Source organism: Myripristis murdjan, chromosome 9 (genome assembly GCF_902150065.1).
Source record: "Myripristis murdjan chromosome 9, fMyrMur1.1, whole genome shotgun sequence".
In the NCBI taxonomy this organism is placed as follows: domain Eukaryota; kingdom Metazoa; phylum Chordata; class Actinopteri; order Holocentriformes; family Holocentridae; genus Myripristis; species Myripristis murdjan.
This window is the reverse complement of record NC_043988.1, coordinates 9,758,555-9,779,632: the sequence shown is the minus strand read 5'-3', so window position 1 is coordinate 9,779,632 and position 21,078 is coordinate 9,758,555. Positions and strand designations below refer to the sequence as shown.

The following is a 21,078-nucleotide window of genomic DNA, read 5'->3' as shown; positions in this document are numbered from 1 at the left end:
CTGCCTTCTAGTATCACTCCTCTCCTTAAGTAACAACAAGTTCAGGAAATGTTAAGTCATTTCTCATCCCGAATGAAATCCTCGTCCTTACGTAAAGTCCTCCAGAGATGGCTGCTGTTTACTCAGCCCAGAGGATATAAGTAAGAGGTATCGTGATCTGGGACAGAGCTCAACGACCAGGAGGCGGGGACAATTTCTGGAAGTTTGAGTGCTCCATTGCCATATTACACTGCAATTAGGAATTTGTTTCCTCACAGAACCTTTGGAGAAACATTTGTGTACATTTCAGCAGTGATTTTGCGGACTCAGCCTGTTCATGGAGCATGTATGGGATCAGTGTCTTGCTCAAGGGCATTTAAACACACATTTGCGATTTCAGTAGTTGATGCTGTGACCTTACAGTAATGGGACAGTCTCTCCACCATGGCACCCTGATACATCTGAAGCAGTCAGGACCATGCATGGAGAATAGGAGTAATTTATTGCTGGTGTGTGTATTGTTGTTAAGCAGATTTACCCACCTCAGATTAGAACTATTGCACTGACATTTTATTATCGGAAAGGAATTACCTCTGTAAGTAATCTTCAGACTGTGTGGTAAAATCTATTTTCATAAAATAAATTTGTACAGTCTCAAAAAAATGCCTTTGTCTTTTATAACTAATTTAGCAGCAGCTGATGGAAATGTCTGTCTCTAGCCCAGTGCATGCTGGAATAGGCTCCACCCCACCCGTGACACTGATTAGGGAAAAAAAAAAAAAAACACGAATATGGGAAAATAGATGGAGGATGAAAAGGCATTCACTTCTGTTCGTTTTAATTCGGGATGTAAATCTCTGTTTCACAAATAAAGTAAAATCTCTTATCGGAATAGGCATCCATATGCATTGCTTAGCTGGGATCATTTCTAGTGCTCCATATTAATGAGTTCATCATTTAGCTTGGGACCCCTGGTTGTCCCCCGGCCCCTACTCTGAGACCCATCCTGTCCGGATACAACTGGGGTGGGTAGACCACCTGACTCCTGGCGAGCGGAGGCAGGTTCCTGTGTCTTTAAGAAGCAGCCCCAGCTCCCTACATGCTGGTGTCATTTGTGCTCACACCTTCTGCTGCATCATACGATGCTCCCCGGACCCGCAACACGGATGAGCAGCACTGAGTGACAACGGTAAAGCAATGGTTATGTTTCTGATATGGTTACTGTCGTTTTTCTTTTTCGGATTACAAAGGGAATGAAGAGTGCGCAGGGCTGGTGAAATTCAATACCGCTGCCTCCGAGAATTAAAACTGCAATGTAGCTCAACGTATGCAGCCTCATCCAGGATAAAAGTAACGCATTAAACTATCCGATTTGGCGTTGCGTTCCCATTTTGTTGTGAATTATTTATAAGACATTAACAGCGGCGTGTATCCAGGCCGTCATCTATCTTTTCCTGGATTTTTTTTTTTGCCGCCGACACTGATATGGGAGCTCCTGTGAATGTGTTGCCTATATGGGTCAGGTTAGTTTGCGGCGCTCGTTTTATTTCTAAAGGGGAATAAAGCGTTACGTAATTATAACAGACATCCTGTAGGCTCGTCGCCATATGCCCACCGAGCCGAGGCATCGGATGTTGCATCCAGATGAATACCAAGTTAACTGCGGCCTCCTGCTCTACCTGGTTTACAGCCTGAGCATATTGTTTACGAGGAAAGAAAATTATAAGCCTTATCTTTGATCGTCATTGTATTTTAAGCAGCCCTGTGACATTACCGCACCTTAGGCTGTTTCACATGACGTGTCTTGGCCTTTTAGTATTTCATGAGTGTGCTGTGGGTTTGCAAGAGGCCGTATTGAAAAAAAAAAAATCTTTATTATGATTTGTAGGGAGTAAATGTGCTCTTTACACCGTAACCCAACCGCTGTACATAGGATAATACAACGCTCTTTTGTTATTACAGTTACCAAGTACATACACTTAGGGGCTGTTTCAAACTTCTTGGTAAACTGATAATAGCTGTTATTTGTTCCAACATCACTATCATTTGTATTAGTAAATATTATCAAAATACTTTACCTACTCACTTCCATTCCATTATACTGTACACGAACAAAGGTTAGGACAATTTCTAAGGAAGCTATGAGTATCCCCAAATGTCATTATAGTAAGACAGACAGTAATGAGGCAGGGATCATTTGTCTTGAGGCCTGATTGCCTTGTGGCTAGTGAGACCAGTGAGACTGTAACAAAGGCCATACAGTGGGGGTGGATCCTCACAAAGGTTTATCCATGCCAATCAGCAGCCCTGTATCCCTGTGAGATTGTTTGACCAAGCTAATGGACTGCCGCCTGCACAATTACTGTAATTTGTTCACTTAAATGTCTAAAATATAATAATTTCAACCTTCATTCAGTTGCCACAGGGCTCTGGAAGAAGAATATTTGCTGATCACACAAGTCAGACCACCTCAACCTGGAGCTGGCTTACTTTTCCTGTCTTGCAGTGTAAACTAATCAAAACCGGGCCTATGCTCTGTCTTGCAGGTCAGCTGTATAAAGAGGGAATGGATCCAGTGTGAGCCTTGCAACACCATCCTGCCCAGCTGCTGTGTAACTGTGTAGCCATGGCAACTTGTACACGTGGCTGTGCACCCGCGGTGCGCCTCTGCCAGAAGCTGAATCGACTCAAGACGCTGGATGATGACATGATGGCCACATCGCTGAAACGCTGCCTGTCCACCCTGGACCTGACTCTGCTGGGTGTTGGTGGCATGGTGGGCTCTGGGCTTTATGTTTTGACTGGCACCGTGGCCAAAGACATGGTTGGGCCTGCTGTCATCATATCCTTCCTTTTTGCAGGTATTGCTTCATTATTGGCTGCCTTTTGTTATGCTGAGTTTGGAGCGCGCATTCCCAAAACAGGATCTGCCTACATGTTCACTTATGTCTCTGTGGGAGAGATCTGGGCCTTTCTTATTGGCTGGAATGTGATTTTGGAGAACATGATAGGGGGTGCTGCTGTGGCACGTGCATGGAGTGGCTACCTGGACTCCATTTTTAACCACGCCATCCAAAACTTTACTGAGACACACATTATGCAGTGGAATGTGCCCTTCCTCGCCCATTATCCTGATGTGCTTGCAGCAGGGATTCTAGTAGTGGCCTCTTTCCTCATTTCCTTTGGAGTTCAAGTGTCCTCTTACCTCAACCACATCTTCTCTACCATTAGCATGGGTGTCATAGCTTTCATCCTGGTGTTTGGCTTTGTACTGGCTGAACCAGCCAACTGGAGCCAGAAAGAGGGAGGCTTCGCCCCTTTCGGGCTATCTGGAATACTGGCAGGCTCAGCCACGTGTTTTTACGCCTTTGTGGGTTTTGATGTAATTGCATCCTCAAGTGAGGAGGCGAAGAACCCGCAGAAAGCTGTTCCCATCGCCACTGCCATCTCCCTTGGTTTGGCAACAGTGGCCTACATCCTGGTTTCTACAGTGCTCACACTCATGGTACCCTGGCACACGCTGGACCCCAACTCAGCTCTGGCAGACGCTTTCTTTCGCCGTGGTTATAGTTGGGCAGGAGTTGTTGTGGCAGTCGGATCCATCTGTGGTGAGTGTCGCTCTCTGTCACTGATAAGTGTTATCTGTAAGGGTGTATACTTATAAATGATAAAATAGATATGCTGTTATATTAGTTTGGTAAGCAACTGTAGATAATAATGCCTCTCTGTTTCCATCTCTAGCCATGAACACTGTCCTGCTCTGTAACCTCTTCTCCCTCCCGCGGATTGTTTATGCCATGGCAGAGGATGGGCTCTTCTTTTCCATTTTCGCCAGAGTCAATCCTGTCACCAAAGTCCCTGTCAATGCTATTGTGGTGTTTGGAATCCTCATGGCTACCATGGCCCTCATCTTTGACCTGGAGGCCTTGGTCCAGTTCCTGTCCATTGGCACCCTCCTAGCTTATACCTTTGTGGCGGCCAGTGTCATCGTGCTGCGCTTCCAGCCTGAGAAAACAAGCTCCAAGGGCACCGCTTCCACATCTCCCAACCCTAATGCCGAGCCTTCCCCCGCTCCCTCAGAGTCTCAAACCATAACAGAGGACAGCGGGGAGCTGAAGGAATACGAGTCTTTCTCTGACAAGCTCCAGTTGGTGGAGAGGCAGAAGACGAAGGAGCCCCGCGGGGTGGGGCAGCTGAAGGCCTTCTGGGAACCATACCTGGGCCGGCTGCTGGGCGACTTTGAGCCAGGGGAGGTGGTGGCCTTCTCTGTGCTGGCTCTGATGGTGAGCTCAGTATCCCTCTGTGCTGTGGTGGAGTTTGGAAACAATCAGCTGCAGCTGCCTCTCTGGAGCTTCTCGATGCTGCTGGTGATTTTTAGCTTAGCTTACATCCTCAGCATGCTGCTAATATGGGCTCATGAGCCTCAGACCAACAACAAAACCTTCCAGGTAAGGTACATATTCATGTGGAGGAAATTGTTATTGTGAGAAATTATATGACTTATGTCAGGAATACGACTGATGTCCTTTGATTTACTTGTCTTTCTAGGTGCCCCTGGTTCCACTGATTCCAAGTGCCAGTATCCTCTTTAATATATTTCTCATGTTGAAACTCAGTCCTCTAACCTGGATTCGATTCACCGTATGGATCGCCATAGGTAAGGAAGCATGCTCTTGCAAAATAAACAATAAGCCATTTTTTTCTTCACTTTTTGAAAAATACCGGCAGTAAGCAGAGATAGACTGATTAATTGGGACAGTGTCTGGAATTTTGAAGTAATTGCCATTAGCTGATATCTGAGCTCACAAGGCCGATAAAAATTGTTTGTAGACACGTGTGCAGGCAGCCTTGTCAGAGCCTGCTGTGGCATAGTGTCAGCACTTCCCTTTATCTGCTGATATGCTGCTGTTGTTGTTAAGTGCTCTAAAATTTGGTTTAATTTTCATTCCTAAGTTGTTGTTTTTTTTTTCAAAGTTTAGTTTTCTGATTGCCATTGGACAAACAAACAGAGATATTATACAAATATTCATTAAAATGCAGCAATTGGGTCTCATTTATTATTATGTATTTATTATTATGTATTTTATAAGATGCAAAAACAAATAGCATCATGATATCAGCATTATATATTAGCCATCGGCCACCGTCTGCTCTCAAAATATCGGCATTGACATCGGCCATTGAAAAAACCCTATATGTTGACCACTAGTAGTAAGTAGAGATCACCTTAGCAGTACATAATGTGTGGGCAATAAAGCGTGTACTGATGTACTGTGTGCATTGGGTTTACAGTAGATAATTTACTCTCTACACAAATGCTGACCTGTTTGTTGTTCAGGACAAATTGGTTATAGGAGGACAAACTAATATGTCACTTGAGAAATAAATGCTATCTTAGGAAACAAATGTTATCTCAGGTTTAGTCTGTGTTCTATTTCTGGTAAAACTCTGTAGACAATACATCTACATCGTCGAGCTAAGCAAGCAGTTTCCCTACCCTAAAAGGGACAGAGAAAAATGTCTTGCCCTCCGTCTCTGAGGATGTGGATGATGGTCAAACAGAGTTAATGCCCCGTCAGCAAAGGGGATCAGCGGGGAAACATGATTAGCTACATTAGCTTAGTGCTTCTCTGGACGGGTAAACCATTTAAACACACCTGTCTGACTGCACCAAGCTAACAAGCTGCACCGCCGTGAAATATTCTACTTGACAAAGTCTGGCTAAGCTCTCTTGTAGAAACTGTTTCTCCAGAGAAAGTGCGTACCACAAAGCTTGAGTCATGGCCACAGCTGTCAAGATGATTACTTTCCGGAAGGTTTGGGGATTCTTTACATTCACGTGGGCTCAATGTCGCGGCTGAGTTAACGAACCTTGAGCTCCTGCCACAGCTCACCACATACACAGATAACCTATTTTGATAATCAGGTCCCACCACATGTAGGGAAAAGATGTACAGCCTTTGTCTTAGATGATCACGTCCCTAGTTCAAACTCAAGTCTGGATTCAAAGACACAATATTCCCAGGACTGTGCGTGTGTGTATTCTAAGTGTCTTATGTCTTCCGTAGGTCTGTTTGTTTATTTTGGCTATGGGATCTGGCACAGCAAGGAGGGCCATCGGGAGCTGCAGCCCAAAGACATGGCGGCCAGGTACGTGGTGCTTCCCAGTGGCAGCCTGGTAGAGACAGTTCAGTCTGTCCAGCCAGATGGACAGGTGGACACGTCGGCCCACATCAACCCCTCCATTGCCTCGACGGCGGATGAGGAATATCCTGGAAAAAGATGATGTGTAATCGGCCATACGTAGTCACTGCAGTGGGCCAATATTATCTGTCAGCTCCCACTCATGCGCTGTAATATTATGACTGTACTCTCTATATTTCACTCCTTTAAGCGTGTGACTGGCCTGACACTATGTATACTGCCACAACACTGCAAAAATATCCATCTTAACAAGTCATTTCATTTCATACTCAGTTTAAAATTTTGTTGTGTGAAAAAATGTGCCAGCGGGATGAGATAATCCAGTTTAACTTGTTTTCTGGGAACAAGTCTAAAAATGTTAAAACATGGCAGAATAGGCCAGATCAGCCTGTTGCTATCAAGGATATTACACTTGATTCAAAATTCTGGAAACAAGATGATTTGGTTAAAAAAAAACAAAAAAACAACCACCACCACCACAACAACAACAAAACGTGGGATTATCTGTCCCCCTTGGCAGATTTTTTCCACTTGTTTGGAGAAAAAAACACATTTTAAGACCGAGTATGAGACTCGGTGACTTGGTGAGATGGAGATTTTTGTTGTGAAGTCTTGATTTCTTGCTCTGCCTATGTAAGCACACCACAAGATGGGATGCACGCTCTCTGTCTCTTTGTGAAGCATATTTGTATCTCTTGTAATGCTGGAACGTAGAGAGCTTTATTACTGTCCTTTATCTCCTAGCATCAAAGTTGTGGTATATCCTTTCAAAACCAGCGCTTTTCTTGCATCCTTGCCAGTAACGTAACCAACTCTGGTCCTTCCTCTACAGTTTGTCAAAATCCAAGTGTGTTTGTAAGTAATATGGTGCTTTCTTTGTGACAAACTGTACTTTTAGTCAAATATACTCAGTGGATGATTATTATTATTATTTTTTTAATTAATTAAGGAACATTTGGAGCTGGAAAATCAACAGTCACTCAGAATTTTATCCCAAATCATCCTGGGTATAATATCAGTTTTTTTGTTGCATGTTTTTTCGTCAAGCAGAGGAATGCATAAACTTTCACATTCATGTACAAAATGTATGCCAGTTTACATTTTTGCCCTTTTTCTCAAACTCTCACTCTCCCTAAAGCTTCAGGAGACACTACGGGGCTCTTAGTCATGTGCATCCTCTTATGGACCCTGACCTTTTTGATCTTCTTAAGTCCATCTCTGTCCTTTGATTCCCACATAACTGCCCTGCCTGCAGCAGCCTCTTACTTAATCAAATATGTTAAGGCATTTCTTTGTTTTTCTACTATTATGAATATTTTGTGTTTACATTTCACCTGTAAGCGTTAGCACCAGTGTTGTGTGTGTGTGTGTGTGTATTGATTCGCTGCCTGCCATCTTTGTTAATCAGTATGTGTGTTAAATGAAAGAGCACCAGGTTCTGCATGTACTTTGGCGCTATAGTTTCCATCAGTAATTTGTGTTGCCCTTTTTAATTAGGTGACTAGGCAATTTGATCCTTCATTTAATCCCCTAACTCTCATCCCATGACCCTGTTCTCTTTTGTCTCACGGATCTTGCACTTCTGCAGGGTTTTCCCACACAGCTGCCCGTTCTCCTGGCTCCATGTTGGCATGAGATTAGATACAAAGCACAGATTATTGAGCTCTTGTTAAATGGGTATATCCTTACTTTCCTGAGATTACCTGAGAGATAATTAGATTGTTTGATATATAAAGCAAGCACAAACCAACTGCCTGGATGTCTGCAGTGGGTACGATACTGGCTGGCAAGGGAACATTATTTTGCTAAGTATGGGTTGTGCTTCATCCCTCGGAGGCCTCAGTAATCCGGCAGATTTGCAGCAATTCCCATCCCTGCGGCTAGTCTGTAGTTTGACCTAGATTATAGACGTGCACACATGTGAGATCACTCAGTCACAGTGCGGCATTACTCTCACTGTCATCGAGACAACAGTCTCATGGCTTAAATTGGTAAACATCAGTAAGAATAAGTGAGCATGAGGCTCTCTTTGCCTTTTTATTATCAACTTTACCGTTAATTCCATGTCTCATCTTTGTGTTTCACTTGATAAAAGTACCCCAGCACTTGACCTTATGTTGATTTATTTATTTCACCATTAGCATGTTTGTATGTGACACACGAGAAACCGATGGCCTTAAAAATGTTCTAATCAATGCAGAGTGATTTCCAAAGCATACGTGATTTTCGTCTGAAGGATTTCAGTTGTTACTTTTTTTTTTCTGATCAGCACAGATTTACTTGTATTTATTTCAGTATTTGATAAAAATCTAGCATACAGAACAGTATCACAAAATCGAAAGAATCAGTGTACAAACTTGGAATAGAATATGGGTGGCATTGCTGTGTGATTCTGAAAAAAACACAGTTATGTTCAAGGGATTTTTTTGTATAACTTTGCACACTGTTTGAAAACTACATGTCTGTAATTTTGAGTCTCCGCTACATTTTTGATGTCGGGGCAAGTGACAGAATTGACACTGTGGTGCTTTTGGCAAGCTGAACGTTCTCTCACCTCTTTGAATTACCGTCTCTGTCTCTTTTGTGCCAGAAAGCACAGTTATGTAAGTTTTCTGATTCTTTTCTTACTTCTGAATAGTATTGTACTCTGTACTGGCACATTAAAATCTCAACTCTTTCTGTTAAAGTGTATGTCTGTACAAAGTGAAAAAGACTGTGTTAATAATGAAAAATAAATGTTTTGAAGCAGCATTTACATGAATTTAAATTGTGGGCCACTCTGACAAGAATCTGACCTGAAAGAATAACCTTGTGTTGAATTTGAAATACAGGAGTAATGAAAGTTGTGTGACCAAATTCAACTCCTGAAACTCTTAAATATTGAATCATGGCAGTGCCTTTGAGTCAGCGCTTTCACCAGGAATCCATTGTGTTGTTTTTCATTGGAGAAATGAAACACTGTGACACATGCATATAAATGGATGCCATCAAAAACAGGACACTGACATGCATAAACATGGTCATATGACTTGTTTTCATTCTCGGTGTTAGCAGACATAGTAGACAGCAGCAGGCTTTTCTCTAATACGAACACATTTGTACATGTCCTAGTCCTTTTCAGCAGTTAATCACACTAAATATAATTAGCCAAAGTGAACCAACTGAACTCGATTATCATGGCTTAATTTCACATTTAATACTCAATATAAATTAATTTCCTTCCCAAGCATAAGGTTGATATAACATTTAGTGACATTTATGTCATTGGAGAAAGCATAAGACTAATTTCAATTACATGCTTGATGACCCGGCTGTATTGTTAACTCAATTTAAGGATTAACCCTCAGGTCATAAACTGTCTTTTGACTGGATGAAAGGATAGATCAGGTGTGAAGTTATTAAGCAAAGGTAGGAGATTAGTGCATTGATACTGAGGGGATGAATAATGTCTCAGTTAATTAGGTGTTCACAGATATGAGGATATATTTTCTGACTTTATCACCAGTCCAATTTATTTAAACACATAAACAGAGATAAGAGGCATATTTAACTTGACAAAAGGAAAGACTCCGGGCTTCAGATTACACAGCTCATCTCATGCGTTCTCAAATTACCTCTGTGGAATACGCTTCATGATGATTGATGCAAATACACAAACTGCAAATCAGGATAACTTGCAGTGAGCTGTGTATGGCCTTGATACTGCTGCGCAACTGGCAGAGTCTCTGACAGATAACAAATGCCTGTAGAGATTCAAGCACAAAAAGTGAATTCAATTTCAGTGGATTCAAAAGAGCAGGAGCCTTGTGAGCAGCTTTGTTGCTATGGAAACTCCCCGCCCTCTTCAGAGTGCTCTGGAGAGCAATCAGCACCTCTGCCATGGGATTGTTTGTGTGACACTGAATGTTTGGGTTGAAGGCTACCCAAACATTTATTCAGAGCCATGTGACCCACTGACTATGTAGGATGTGTGTTCACATCATGTTTGAGATTGCATATCCAGCAGCCTAATGCCATATTCACATGAGATTGTAACCGGGAAGAGAGGCAGTTATCACAAATTACTAATAATCCCCAGGTAATAGCGTGAATACATAACAACAGCAAACAAAGTACTCAGGAGTCTTCCCTCTTTGTAGTGTCACATGCACATCGCACACTGTGAGAGTTGGACATTACAACTTTGAACTATGATCTTGGAATGTGTGATAGTTACAGTCAGCTCTGTGCAAAATGTGGAAACTGTACAAACTGAATGGCATTGGAAACACCACAATAATAATAATAAAAAAAAAGGTGCTTTCCCTCCTAGGAATGGACTGGATAATTGAGAGGAAATGGCAGGTTAATGTAGGAGTTACAATAAAATAAATAAATTTTTAAAAACCTGCCACTGAGATACATGCAGCTAGTTGTTGCCAAAAGTCCTTATACACAGCTGTGTTGTTCTTCTCTCCAAAGCCAGAAATGTCTGTGCTGCAGCTATGCCGTTAAGGATTCATTTCTTCCTCTGATTCAAGCCACTGGAGCGGGACAGAAAGGAGGCACGGCATGTTTTGGTGTAGGTTTTAGCAGCAGTGGAGCCTGTGTCGAGCTGCAGGTTGTGACGGTGGACTAGCAGTGATGGAGCGGACACAGCAGAGAGAGCAGAGGCGGCAGAGGACACATGATCCCCTGAGCCAGCTGACCGAGGAGCATGTTCTCCTCTGTCTGCTCGCCTCCTTCTCATCCCGTATTCCCATTGTGCTGCACTGCTGCTCTGCCTGAAGTACGAAGCGGAAACATGACATGTGGTTATTGCTCACAAATGTTAAATTCTAACATTTTCATCAACACATCACCCAGAGGACATCTGCAGACTTACAGGCGGCTCTTCTGTGTTTGTGGCATGTGGGTCTGTTTTTGCTCTGCTGGTGTGCTGGGCAGAGAGAGGCTTTGTGTCCGCTCAGGTGAGGTTTCCTGTTGAGAAATGTATGGCAATTAAATTTTAATATGAAGTTCATCTGCCCATAGCCAACATGCCTTGACTAAGTGTAACATTTTCTAATTCTTTCATATGTGTGGTGAAAATTAATCAAAGAAAAAACAAAGAGAGGTGGTGTTCTTTTGAAAAGGTGTCAATAAAAGTGAATGAATAGCAACCTTCAGTTATAAAAAGAGGGAAAATGACAAAACAAGGTTTGCTGATGCCAAATACACTAGTTATTCACAAATAGAAATGAATGCATGTATTTGCAAAAGTGACATGTTCTTCATATAGACTGTATTATGATATGATCGCTTGTCTTACCGTGGTGGCATTATGTTGCGCTCGCTCCCGCAGCCTCTCCAGACTGCCGTGCAGGGTGCTGTTCTCCTGCTCCAGCACTCTGATTCGAACACAGTTTGCCTGCAGTTGCTGCTCCATATCCAAAACCACATTCCCTGTACCTGGTGAACATGCATATGGCAATATATAAAGGATAAATGCAACTGTTAAAGAAATAAGAGTGAGATAGCACATCCAAAGTTGGGGGAAACGACAGCATACAATAATTGCAATACCTGCAAATGTATTAAATCCAGTCATATTTCCCCAATTTCGAATGGGCCACCTCACTCTGTTTTGAGTGGGTGTTTTGGCTTTAAATTTTCTTGGCTGAACAGGCGGCAAACATGAATTGCATGGGTGAAGCCCACTTCTCTCCCTCACACAATATATAAATATTTCTTTTTTAATAAAAAAAAAAAAAAAAAAAAAAAAACAGCAGCTTCACATGGGCTTGCACCTGTAGACACTGTGCAAGTAAAAAATGTAAAGATTAAACAAAGCTGTAAGAACATCAGAACATTTTAAAATACAAATATAAAATTGTGTATTAACATCTTCAAGATAGTAACAGGCAAAACAGAAGTGTAACACACTTCTGTTTTGAAAAAAATATATAAAATGTAGAAATAAGTGTTGTTGTAGAGCTCCATGTATATTTTATAAATCTAATACATACTGTACCATCGAAACTATCTAACTTTGATGGGTGTGCACTGTACAACCACTAGTGTGTTGATCTTGACACTCCCTTTACACCGCCCTATGCTCTAGAGCAATATATCGATTCTCAGGAATGTAAATAACATGAAGCACTGGAGTTTTATGTACATAAATCCAGGTAATTACAGGGAGCGGCTGATACTGCTGAACAGCAAATAGAAAAAGACAAAGCAAAAACCATTCCATACTCTGAGGTTGAACCTGAGCCAGTGGGCTGAGCTCTGGAAAAGCCACCAGCAGCCTCTCCCTCTGCCTTAAATCATGCGCTTCTTCCCTCAGTTCTGCCACGGTGTTCTTCAGCTCACCCACGTACGTTTCTAGAGTCTGCTTCTCCTGCTGCAGCTCAGAGCACAAGGCCTGGTGAAAGAAAGCACTCCAAAATGAGCTATTAAATATTACATGGCAGTGGCCATGAAACAGTGAAGCCACCGGGGACTTAAGTTCTCCATGTACCTCCTGTTGGGCAAACTGTGCCAGCAGTTGTTCCTTCTCCTCTGACATGAGTCTCAGCTGATCCTGCAGGTCAGTGTGCCTCTCCTCTCTCTCTCCCAACTGCTTCTGCAGCTCCTCACACTCTTGGTCAAGAGCGTCCACTGTTTCTAACAGAGATTTCTGCTTGGCCAGCATTGACTGGAAACAGAGACGGTTCATGGGTCTGACTCTCAAGACCTCCAGCAACCAAACATAACTAATGATGTTTAACCATGACACTGACCTGTTGCTGATGACAAGCACTGTGGTACTTGGCACTCTCTTTCTCAAGAAGAAGCTGTGTTTCAGAGATTTGCTTCTCTAACTGCTGGGTCCTCTCCTCGAGTTTACAGCGGGCTTCTTCCTCTATCTGCAAGCTCTTCACTTTCTCCTGCAGCTCTCTCTTCTCACACTCTGCCATAAAGCACAAGGTTCCGCCATGCAGTACATTAATGTATTGTCATGCATACAGCTCAGGTAAAGACTCTGTAAGATGTGGGTATGACTGCTAGCCTTGCAGAAGGTAAACTAAATCCTAGGTGTTCTTACCGAGTACATGTAATGTTTCATGTTGTGCAGCTAGCTCTTCTCTGAGTTTGGAGTTACTCTCCTCAAAGGACAGATTTCCTGTGACAGAAAAATACATAATATTAAGCCTGGGTCTGGAGTCTAATCAAATTAGGAAATGATTGCCAATACCCAGCCCTTTAATATACAGTGAAGTAAAAGGTGATCTCCATAAGTTCCAAACACATTTACTTGTTGGGTCACTGTACCTCTCTTGAGTTGCTGTTGTTCTTCTTGCAGCCTTTGCTCTGTTTCTTTCATGGATCTCTGCGCCTCCTGCAGTGACTGCTCTAGCCGGATTATGTTGGCTTGGTGCTTTGACATTTCCCGCTTGAGCTCCTCCTGCACTCTTTCCACCTGACACCTGAATCTGTCCCGCTCTGATTCTGCTGCCGCTAGTCTACCTCTTAAAGGCTGCACTGTCCCCCGCACCTCTTGTAGGTGCTTTCCCAGTCGGCCCATGTCCCTGCATTGTTCTTTGGCCCACTGGGCAACATCTCTTGCTGTCAGATGGCCAAGCTCCAGATCATCCTCCACAGCCACTAAGAAGTGCTGCAGAGAGGAAGGCAGGCCCTCGCTCCGACACAGCTCTACCAAAGCATCTCCCGTCTGTCTCAAAATGGACTGAACTTGATCACAGGCATCACAGGGGATGAGCGATGATTGGGCTGTCTGGCAGCTCACATTATGGGCATCAGTGGATACAGCTTTAGGACTACATGGGACACTGTAGGTGGGACTGGTTGGTACAAAATGGACATGACTCTGTGGCACAAACTTAAAGGAGCTTGTTGAGGACAGGGCAGATTGGCAGTTTCTGTAGCAGTCACTGCTCGAGGTCATGAGGGGGGAGACACATGACACTGATGCTGCTTCATCACAGGCACGTGTGTTTGTTTTTGTCACTTTTCGGCTGTCTTGGAAGGTGTCCTGACAGAAGTAAGAGGGCATTACAACCAAGAATAAGCACAAAGCAAAATGATGATGCTCAGTGTTATAATTAATTAATATGACATAAGCCCTGCTGAGGGGCAGTTTTATGCCTACCTTTAGGCTGCCAAGCTGAAGTAAATTACTCCAGTAGTGCCTGACCACAAGACCGACTGATACACATCCTCTCTGCTGGGTGTGTCCTTTCCTCTGACCAATCCTCAGCTGCTCAGCATAAACATTGAAACTTTGCAGAAGAAGCAGGAGTCTGGATCAGAGATGGGTGAGAGGGAAGAAAAGTAATATTACAGCGTTGTAAGATGATTTTCAAAATGTGATAGACTATGTGTGATATGTGTGCAATAACCTATAGTGCAATAACTCCTGTCCATGTTTGCACTTGTACATATATTTTTTCTTTCTTTTTATTCTCTATATATTTATATTTATATTTATATTCCTTTCTTTCTTTATTTTTCTTGACTATTTGCTCTTTTTACTTTACACTTTGAGTGGGAGTTGTTATTGTAACGAAAAGTAATTTCCCCCTGGGGATCAATAAAGTATTCTGATTCTGATTCTGATTCTGATAGTATTATATATTACCTGTCAATCACCAGCTCCAGTAAAACAATATGAGAGTGCTGGTTATATTCGTCCTCCCCATCCACAAAATCGTATTGCTCCAGCAGCGACACCAAGTCCAGGTTGCAGGAAAGCTTGTCCGGGAACTTCCAGGAGGGGACGCGGACCGGCCCGGTTCTGGAGAAGACGTCCACAACAGCCGCTTGAAGGTCGACCAGGTCTTTCCGGAGGCTTTCAGCACAGTCCTGACGACCCAACAACTGACTCATCTCCGACAAGCCTGCGTACCAGCTCTCCTGCTGAACTCAAAATAAATGTAAGTGAACTGATGGAGGTTTCCGGCTGAATTGTTGACACTTCATCTCCACAGCAACTGCGAGAGAGGACTTCAAGTCCCACAATGCTTGGTATACCGGAAGTAAAACACCTCCATTCAGAGCGGGTCAACGAAAGCACGACGCAGTAAGTCCAGTTCAAATAAATGTAGACTTTTAACTGTCTTAAATAGTGTACATGCCAAAATATTAAGTGTCTAATTAAAGCACTTACACTCTTACTGCTGTGTGTGTTTCTAGGTAATTTCAGACTTGGAACACTTGGAGACGCAGCCATGCCGCCCGGGCCCGTTCAAATCGTTCAGCCGGAGCCTAATAACAAGGTAACTTTGCTAGCATTAGCAGTCAGGCTAACATACTAACGCTGGTTAACGTTACATCATCAAAATAGCGATATTTGATACTGTGGTCTCGTTTTACAAATTATCACCAGGGATACAACGTAAGGGTCAACAGCCCGGTTAAACTATTGGTTAGCATACTAACTAACGCACAATAGTTATATCTGTCTTGACTGTTATACCCTTTGCCCCCTATCCAGATGTTGTATGCTATAGTGTGCAGTTTACTCACAAATTATATCATCAACAACTTAAAGTCAAGCTAAATCTACTATAACGTAATTCGGGGAAAATAAAATAAGTATGTCAACGTTTGTGGAAGGAGCTAGCTCAACTAAAATGAGTAGAAAAGCAGCTAATGTGAATGAAAACACTGCAGTGATTATGGGCCACAGACACTAGATGAGGTTTTGCCTTTGCTGCCTTAGTGCATCCTTACTTAGACACGTTGAACACAATTGTCATGGTTGGTTAGCCTACCTCACTTGTAAGTAGTGAATCAAATCACTGTATGATGATTAAGTTTAATTTTTGATCCCTTTGAAGTTTGCTCATACTCAGGGCTACTTATTTTTGTGTGTCTTACAGTGTGAATCTGAAATGAATGTTATTTTTGTCAACAGAATGATGAACCGACAGAAGAAACTCCAGCCACGAAACCGATCGTTGGTATCATATATCCACCTCCCGAGGTCCGAAACATTGTTGACAAGACAGCCAGCTTTGTTGCCAGGTCAGATTTATGTTTGTGTTAATTTTTATACAGCTAGAATTTAATTTGGTATGATGCCATGGAGAATGCTAACTCCCTTGTCATTCCACAGGAACGGGCCTGAGTTTGAAGCAAGAATCCGTCAGAATGAGATCAACAATCCAAAGTTTAATTTCCTCAACCCCAATGACCCATACCATGCCTACTACCGTCACAAGGTCAATGAATTCAAGGAGGGCAAGGCACAGGAACCGTCTGCTGCTGTGCCCAAGGTTATGCAGCAGCAGGCCATGCAGCAGTCCCAGCAGCTTCCTCAGAAAGTATGACAAAGAGATTTAAGTGTACACTTTTGCTTTCTAATTGGTTATTAATTAACTGCTAAGAACAGCTGATACTATTTCTCCAACCTGTCAACAGGTCCAGTCTCAGGTGATTCATGAGGCAGTGGTCCCCAAAGAACCACCTCCTGAGTTTGAGTTCATCGCTGATCCTCCATCAATCTCAGCATTTGATCTGGACGTCGTCAAACTGACCGCCCAGTTTGTTGCTCGCAATGGCCGCCAGTTTCTCACTCAGCTCATGCAGAAAGAACAGAGGAACTACCAGTTTGACTTCCTTCGTCCACAGCACAGCCTTTTCAACTACTTCACCAAGCTGGTCGAGCAGTACACTAAGGTAACTTAAAGAACTCAGCCCCCTACCCCCTTCTGAGATTAATGTAACTGTTTCTTTGCTTAGTGATGCTTATCTGTGTTTTTGTCTTGTTTGTCAAATTTGTAGATCCTTATCCCTCCCAAAGGCCTGCTGATGAAGCTCAAACGAGAGGCTGAGAATCCAAGAGAGGTGATGGACCAGGTAATCCCTGCAAACTCTCACTAAGAACATCTTTAAATATTTACAGCTCATTACGTGTGTGAATCACATCTTTACTGCACAACCACCAGGTTAGGTACCGTGTTGAGTGGGCCAAGTTCCAGGAGCGTGAAAGGAAGAAGGAGGAAGAGGAAAGAGAGAAAGAAAGAGTAGCATATGCCCAAATCGACTGGCATGACTTTGTAGTGGTGGAGACAGTGGATTTCCAGCCCAATGAGCAAGGTAGGTGAATTCCTGGAAATAATAATCTTCTGTTGTGTAGCGCTCTACAGAGTACTCTACAGACAGTAAAGTGGTGTTAAACACTTCATATGATAAACAATAAAAACACTTGGCAAGAAGTACAAATATACTTAATAGAAAATAAAACCATGAGAAGAAATGAGAATAGAATGGGGAAAAAGGTGTAAAAAGTTTATAAAAATGAGAAGTGACAATAACAAGTATTGATTGTTTCTAGAATTAATTGTCTGTTGGTGATTCCACAGGTCACTTCCCCCCGCCCACCACCCCAGAGGAGCTTGGTGCGCGTATCCTGATCCAAGAGCGCTACGAGAAGTTTGGAGAGAGCGAGGAGGTAGAGATGGAGGTTGAAAGTGAGGATGAGGAGGATGAACGGGAGGACAGGGAAGAAGGCCAGCCCTCACAGCCTGATCAGGACACACAAGTGCAAGACATGGATGAGGTAGGTTCATACTGAAAAGCAATCCTGTGTGTTAGGTATCAGCCACCAAAATACATTTTAGTGTAATAGTAAGTGACAAAGCCATCTTCATTTTTTTACTTGGCAACATTTTCACTCCAGGTACCATGTGTTAATTAATATGCCACATGCCTATGTAGCCTATATATCCTAATATAAGTGTAAGTTTACATGTAGGGTGACTGTGTTAACCATGTAAAAGATCATGTACAAACTTGGGATGATGCTGCAAAGGTTTTTCCTCAGTCCTCAGTGGCCAACTTGTAGTAATCGGTTTTTAAGTCTGTGTTCTGTCATCAAAATTAGTATTTGCACCAGGTTCGAGTCCAGGACTCTAGTACTGCAAGCATTCCACGTCGTAATAAAAAATTTTCTTCCCTGCTTGCATTCATCAGGGATCTGATGATGAGGATGAGGGTGTGAAAGCACCACTGCCACCAGACAACCCTATGCCACCCCCACTGCCCCCTACTCCAGACCAAGTTATTATTCGCAAAGACTACGACCCCAAAGGTAAAAGACACTTGCCAAAAGGAAGGAATGCTAAATGTAACTCAGTACTAGTCAACCACTATGTATAATGCATGTAAACCTCATGTTCCTGAAACATTTGTGCTTGATGCTTTCTTCTTCCCTCAGCTTCCAAGCCTCAGCCTTCGGCCGCAGCTCCAGATGAGTACCTTATCTCACCCATTACTGGAGAGAAGATCCCAGCCAGTAAGATGCAGGAGCACATGCGCATTGGTCTGCTGGACCCACGCTGGCTAGAGCAAAGAGACCGCAGCATCAGAGAGAGACAGATCGAGGATGAAGTTTACGCCCCCGGTCTGGATATTGAGAGCAGTCTGAAACAACTGGCCGAGAGGCGTACTGATATCTTTGGTGTGGAGGAGACAGCCATTGGTAAGAAGATCGGAGAAGAAGAGATCCAGAAGCCTGAAGAGAAGGTGAGTACAGAGATGAGGTTACATTTCACCTTTTGGGTTAGAAGTTTGTGAAATGAGTGGAAAATTAGTTTTTACTCTTTGGATTTTCAAAAGTTGTCGTGACTTGATTTGGTTGTGCTTTCGTTTAATGTTTGTGTTCCCTATCTCTTCCAGGTTACCTGGGATGGCCACTCAGGAAGCATGGCCCGAACCCAGCAGGCAGCGCAGGCCAACATCACCTTGCAGGAGCAGATTGAGGCCATCCACAAGGCCAAAGGGCTGGTTGGAGAGGACGATAATAAGGAGAAGATTGGCCCAAGCAAGCCCAGTGAAATTCATCACCCGCCTCCCATCCCCTCCTCTGCACCCAGTCTGCCGAAACCCAATCCTCCTATTACAACAGTGCCTCGTCCGCCACCATCTGTAAGTAACTACCTTTGAGAAAGCTGTTTGTTGTATCAAAAGTAAAATTTATTTCCATATGTATATCTCATAACCCATTAAAATATTTGTTATACAGATGCCACCTCCAGTGCGCACCACTCTCCTGTCTGCTGTACCTGTGATTCCGAGGCCACCCATGGCCCCTGTGGTGCGCCTTGCCCCGGGACAAGTTCTAACACCTATGCCTCCCATGATTCATGCTCCTCGCATCAACGTGGTGCCCATGCCGCCATCAGCACCCCACATCATGGCCCCCAGACCACCTCCCATGGTTGTTCCAGCTGGTAAGTTTTCCAAGCAGCTATTGGGTGTCCGATTCAAGAGACATGAATAATAGAACAGTTTAATTTCAAAAGGACAGTAGATTACTTTAGGTTCTTTTCTGTCTGTTCTCAGCAGTTTAACAGAATAGACTGTCTTTTCCTGATGAACTTCAGGCAGTGTATTCTTTTTGAGAAATGAATGCTTGTTCCTGATTTTGTAACTGAGCAGTGCCAATAAATTTGTTTTTTATTTCACCCATTTAAAAGTCATTAATTCTTTCTCCTCTTCCAGCATTTGTCCCTGCACCTCCAGTACCACAGCCTCCAAGCTCTGCTCCTGCACCACCGTCCCACCCACCCCCACCACATGAGGATGAACCAGTCAACAAGAAGATGAAGACAGAGGACAACCTCATGCCAGAGGATGAGTTCCTTCGTAGAAACAAGGTATGTTAGAGCACTGAAGTGTCAGGCTTATTTCCATGGTTCATCCCATCCTCTTATTGTGTTTTTTTGTTTGTTTGTTTGTTTTTACTTAAGCTATATAATGTTTTCACTGTCTAGGGTCCTGTGGCGGTCAAAGTGCAGGTCCCCAACATGCAGGACAAGACCGAATGGAAGCTGAGTGGACAAGTGCTCAATTTCACTCTCCCACTTACCGATCAGGTGAGCAAATATTGCTATCATACCTCTTTTTGTAAATGTACTCTTACGTATGTGGAATAGGCTAGTGCACCCGATATCTCTTTTTAATAGATGTGTAAATTTCTCCACAGGTGTCTGTTATTAAAGTCAAAATCCATGAAGCCACAGGCATGCCAGCAGGGAAACAGAAGTTACAGTATGAGGTAAACATTTTTATATTTTTGATTTATTGAGTGTGTCATCTGCTTTGATGCACATAACTAATCAATGTAATATACCTTTTCCTCATTTCAGGGCATTTTCATCAAAGACTCCAACTCCCTGGCTTATTACAACATGAGCAACGGTTCAGTCATTCATTTGGCATTGAAAGAGAGAGGTGGGAGAAAGAAGTGAGCCATGCAACAAGACGAAAAATTTCTCTACAATAAGGTTTCACATCACAGGATGTCTGTTTTATGTTTCAGTGTATTTTTCAGAAGTATGTTTCATTCTTTACATAGTTTTCATTTGTTTTCAGTCAAAATTATAGTCAATATTTTAAATGTGTTCCCTTTCGTAATGTTACTTGCTCTGAGTGCTATATAAATTGTTCCCTCACTGGAGGCATGGCTTCACCGTTTTGTTGCTGCAAGATTGACAAGGTCATGATAACAATATTTGATACCTTTGAAGAACATGTAGAACTCTGTAGTGTTAATCCATGTAATAAAAGAATAATAAACATCAAAATAACCCATTTTGCCATTTTTGTTTCTTCATCATGACGGAACTTAAAAACTGGTGAATAAGTGACACAAGCAAAGGTTGAATTCGGGACACATGATCTTAGTCTATAGACCACCAAGGGCACCAGAAAACATGGATTAGGGGTAAAGACTAAGTGTCATAAGCAATACCTTCAATATTTGTTATTTACTTGTAAATGTACCCAGTTATACCAATTTGCATAGCTTGTTTGTTGTTTTCATAAATTGCAGAAAAGCTTCTCTGAGCAGAATTTATAGCATCCTAGTCTAGACCTACTGTATCCTGTCTGGTGGGGCGGAGGGGGTACTTGACAGGGTTG

General features: G+C 42.9%; 3 protein-coding genes across 3 annotated transcripts; 2 read left to right on the top strand and 1 right to left on the bottom strand.

Annotated features, from left to right (window-relative positions):
• The first annotated feature begins 1,064 nt into the window (after positions 1-1,064).
• Positions 1,065-8,925, top strand: slc7a4 (solute carrier family 7 member 4). Its single transcript, XM_030061018.1, has 5 exons — positions 1,065-1,168; positions 2,526-3,587; positions 3,721-4,427; positions 4,528-4,636; positions 6,048-8,925. Exons 2-5 carry the CDS (start codon positions 2,606-2,608, stop codon positions 6,263-6,265), a joined length of 2,016 nt encoding a protein of 671 aa, XP_029916878.1. The 5' UTR covers positions 1,065-1,168; positions 2,526-2,605; the 3' UTR covers positions 6,266-8,925.
• Positions 8,926-14,784: 5,859 nt separating this feature from the next.
• ccdc157 (coiled-coil domain containing 157) lies at positions 14,785-15,036 on the bottom strand. The gene has a single exon (XM_030060655.1). The coding sequence runs from the start codon at positions 15,034-15,036 to the stop codon at positions 14,785-14,787; it is 252 nt and encodes an 83-aa protein (XP_029916515.1).
• Positions 15,037-15,123: 87 nt separating this feature from the next.
• sf3a1 (splicing factor 3a, subunit 1) lies at positions 15,124-20,752 on the top strand. The gene is made up of 16 exons (XM_030060749.1): positions 15,124-15,229; positions 15,343-15,425; positions 16,067-16,176; positions 16,268-16,475; positions 16,573-16,830; positions 16,936-17,010; positions 17,100-17,250; positions 17,517-17,713; positions 18,127-18,244; positions 18,371-18,678; positions 18,832-19,080; positions 19,178-19,385; positions 19,657-19,811; positions 19,929-20,030; positions 20,141-20,212; positions 20,304-20,752. The coding sequence occupies exons 2-16, from the start codon at positions 15,378-15,380 to the stop codon at positions 20,403-20,405; spliced, it is 2,361 nt and encodes a 786-aa protein (XP_029916609.1). The 5' UTR covers positions 15,124-15,229; positions 15,343-15,377; the 3' UTR covers positions 20,406-20,752.
• The last annotated feature ends 326 nt before the right edge of the window (positions 20,753-21,078 follow it).

Coding starts and splice junctions, on each gene's coding strand:
- slc7a4 (XM_030061018.1), top strand. CDS start 2,606: ATGGCAACTTGTACACGTGGCTGTGCACCCGCGGTGCGCCTCTGCCAG. Junction 3,588..3,720: donor GGCAGTCGGATCCATCTGTG/GTGAGTGTCGCT, acceptor TTCCATCTCTAG/CCATGAACACTGTCCTGCTC. Junction 4,428..4,527: donor CCAACAACAAAACCTTCCAG/GTAAGGTACATA, acceptor TTGTCTTTCTAG/GTGCCCCTGGTTCCACTGAT.
- ccdc157 (XM_030060655.1), bottom strand. CDS start 15,036: ATGAGTCAGTTGTTGGGTCGTCAGGACTGTGCTGAAAGCCTCCGGAAA.
- sf3a1 (XM_030060749.1), top strand. CDS start 15,378: ATGCCGCCCGGGCCCGTTCAAATCGTTCAGCCGGAGCCTAATAACAAG. Junction 15,426..16,066: donor AGCCGGAGCCTAATAACAAG/GTAACTTTGCTA, acceptor TTTTGTCAACAG/AATGATGAACCGACAGAAGA. Junction 16,177..16,267: donor ACAGCCAGCTTTGTTGCCAG/GTCAGATTTATG, acceptor GTCATTCCACAG/GAACGGGCCTGAGTTTGAAG.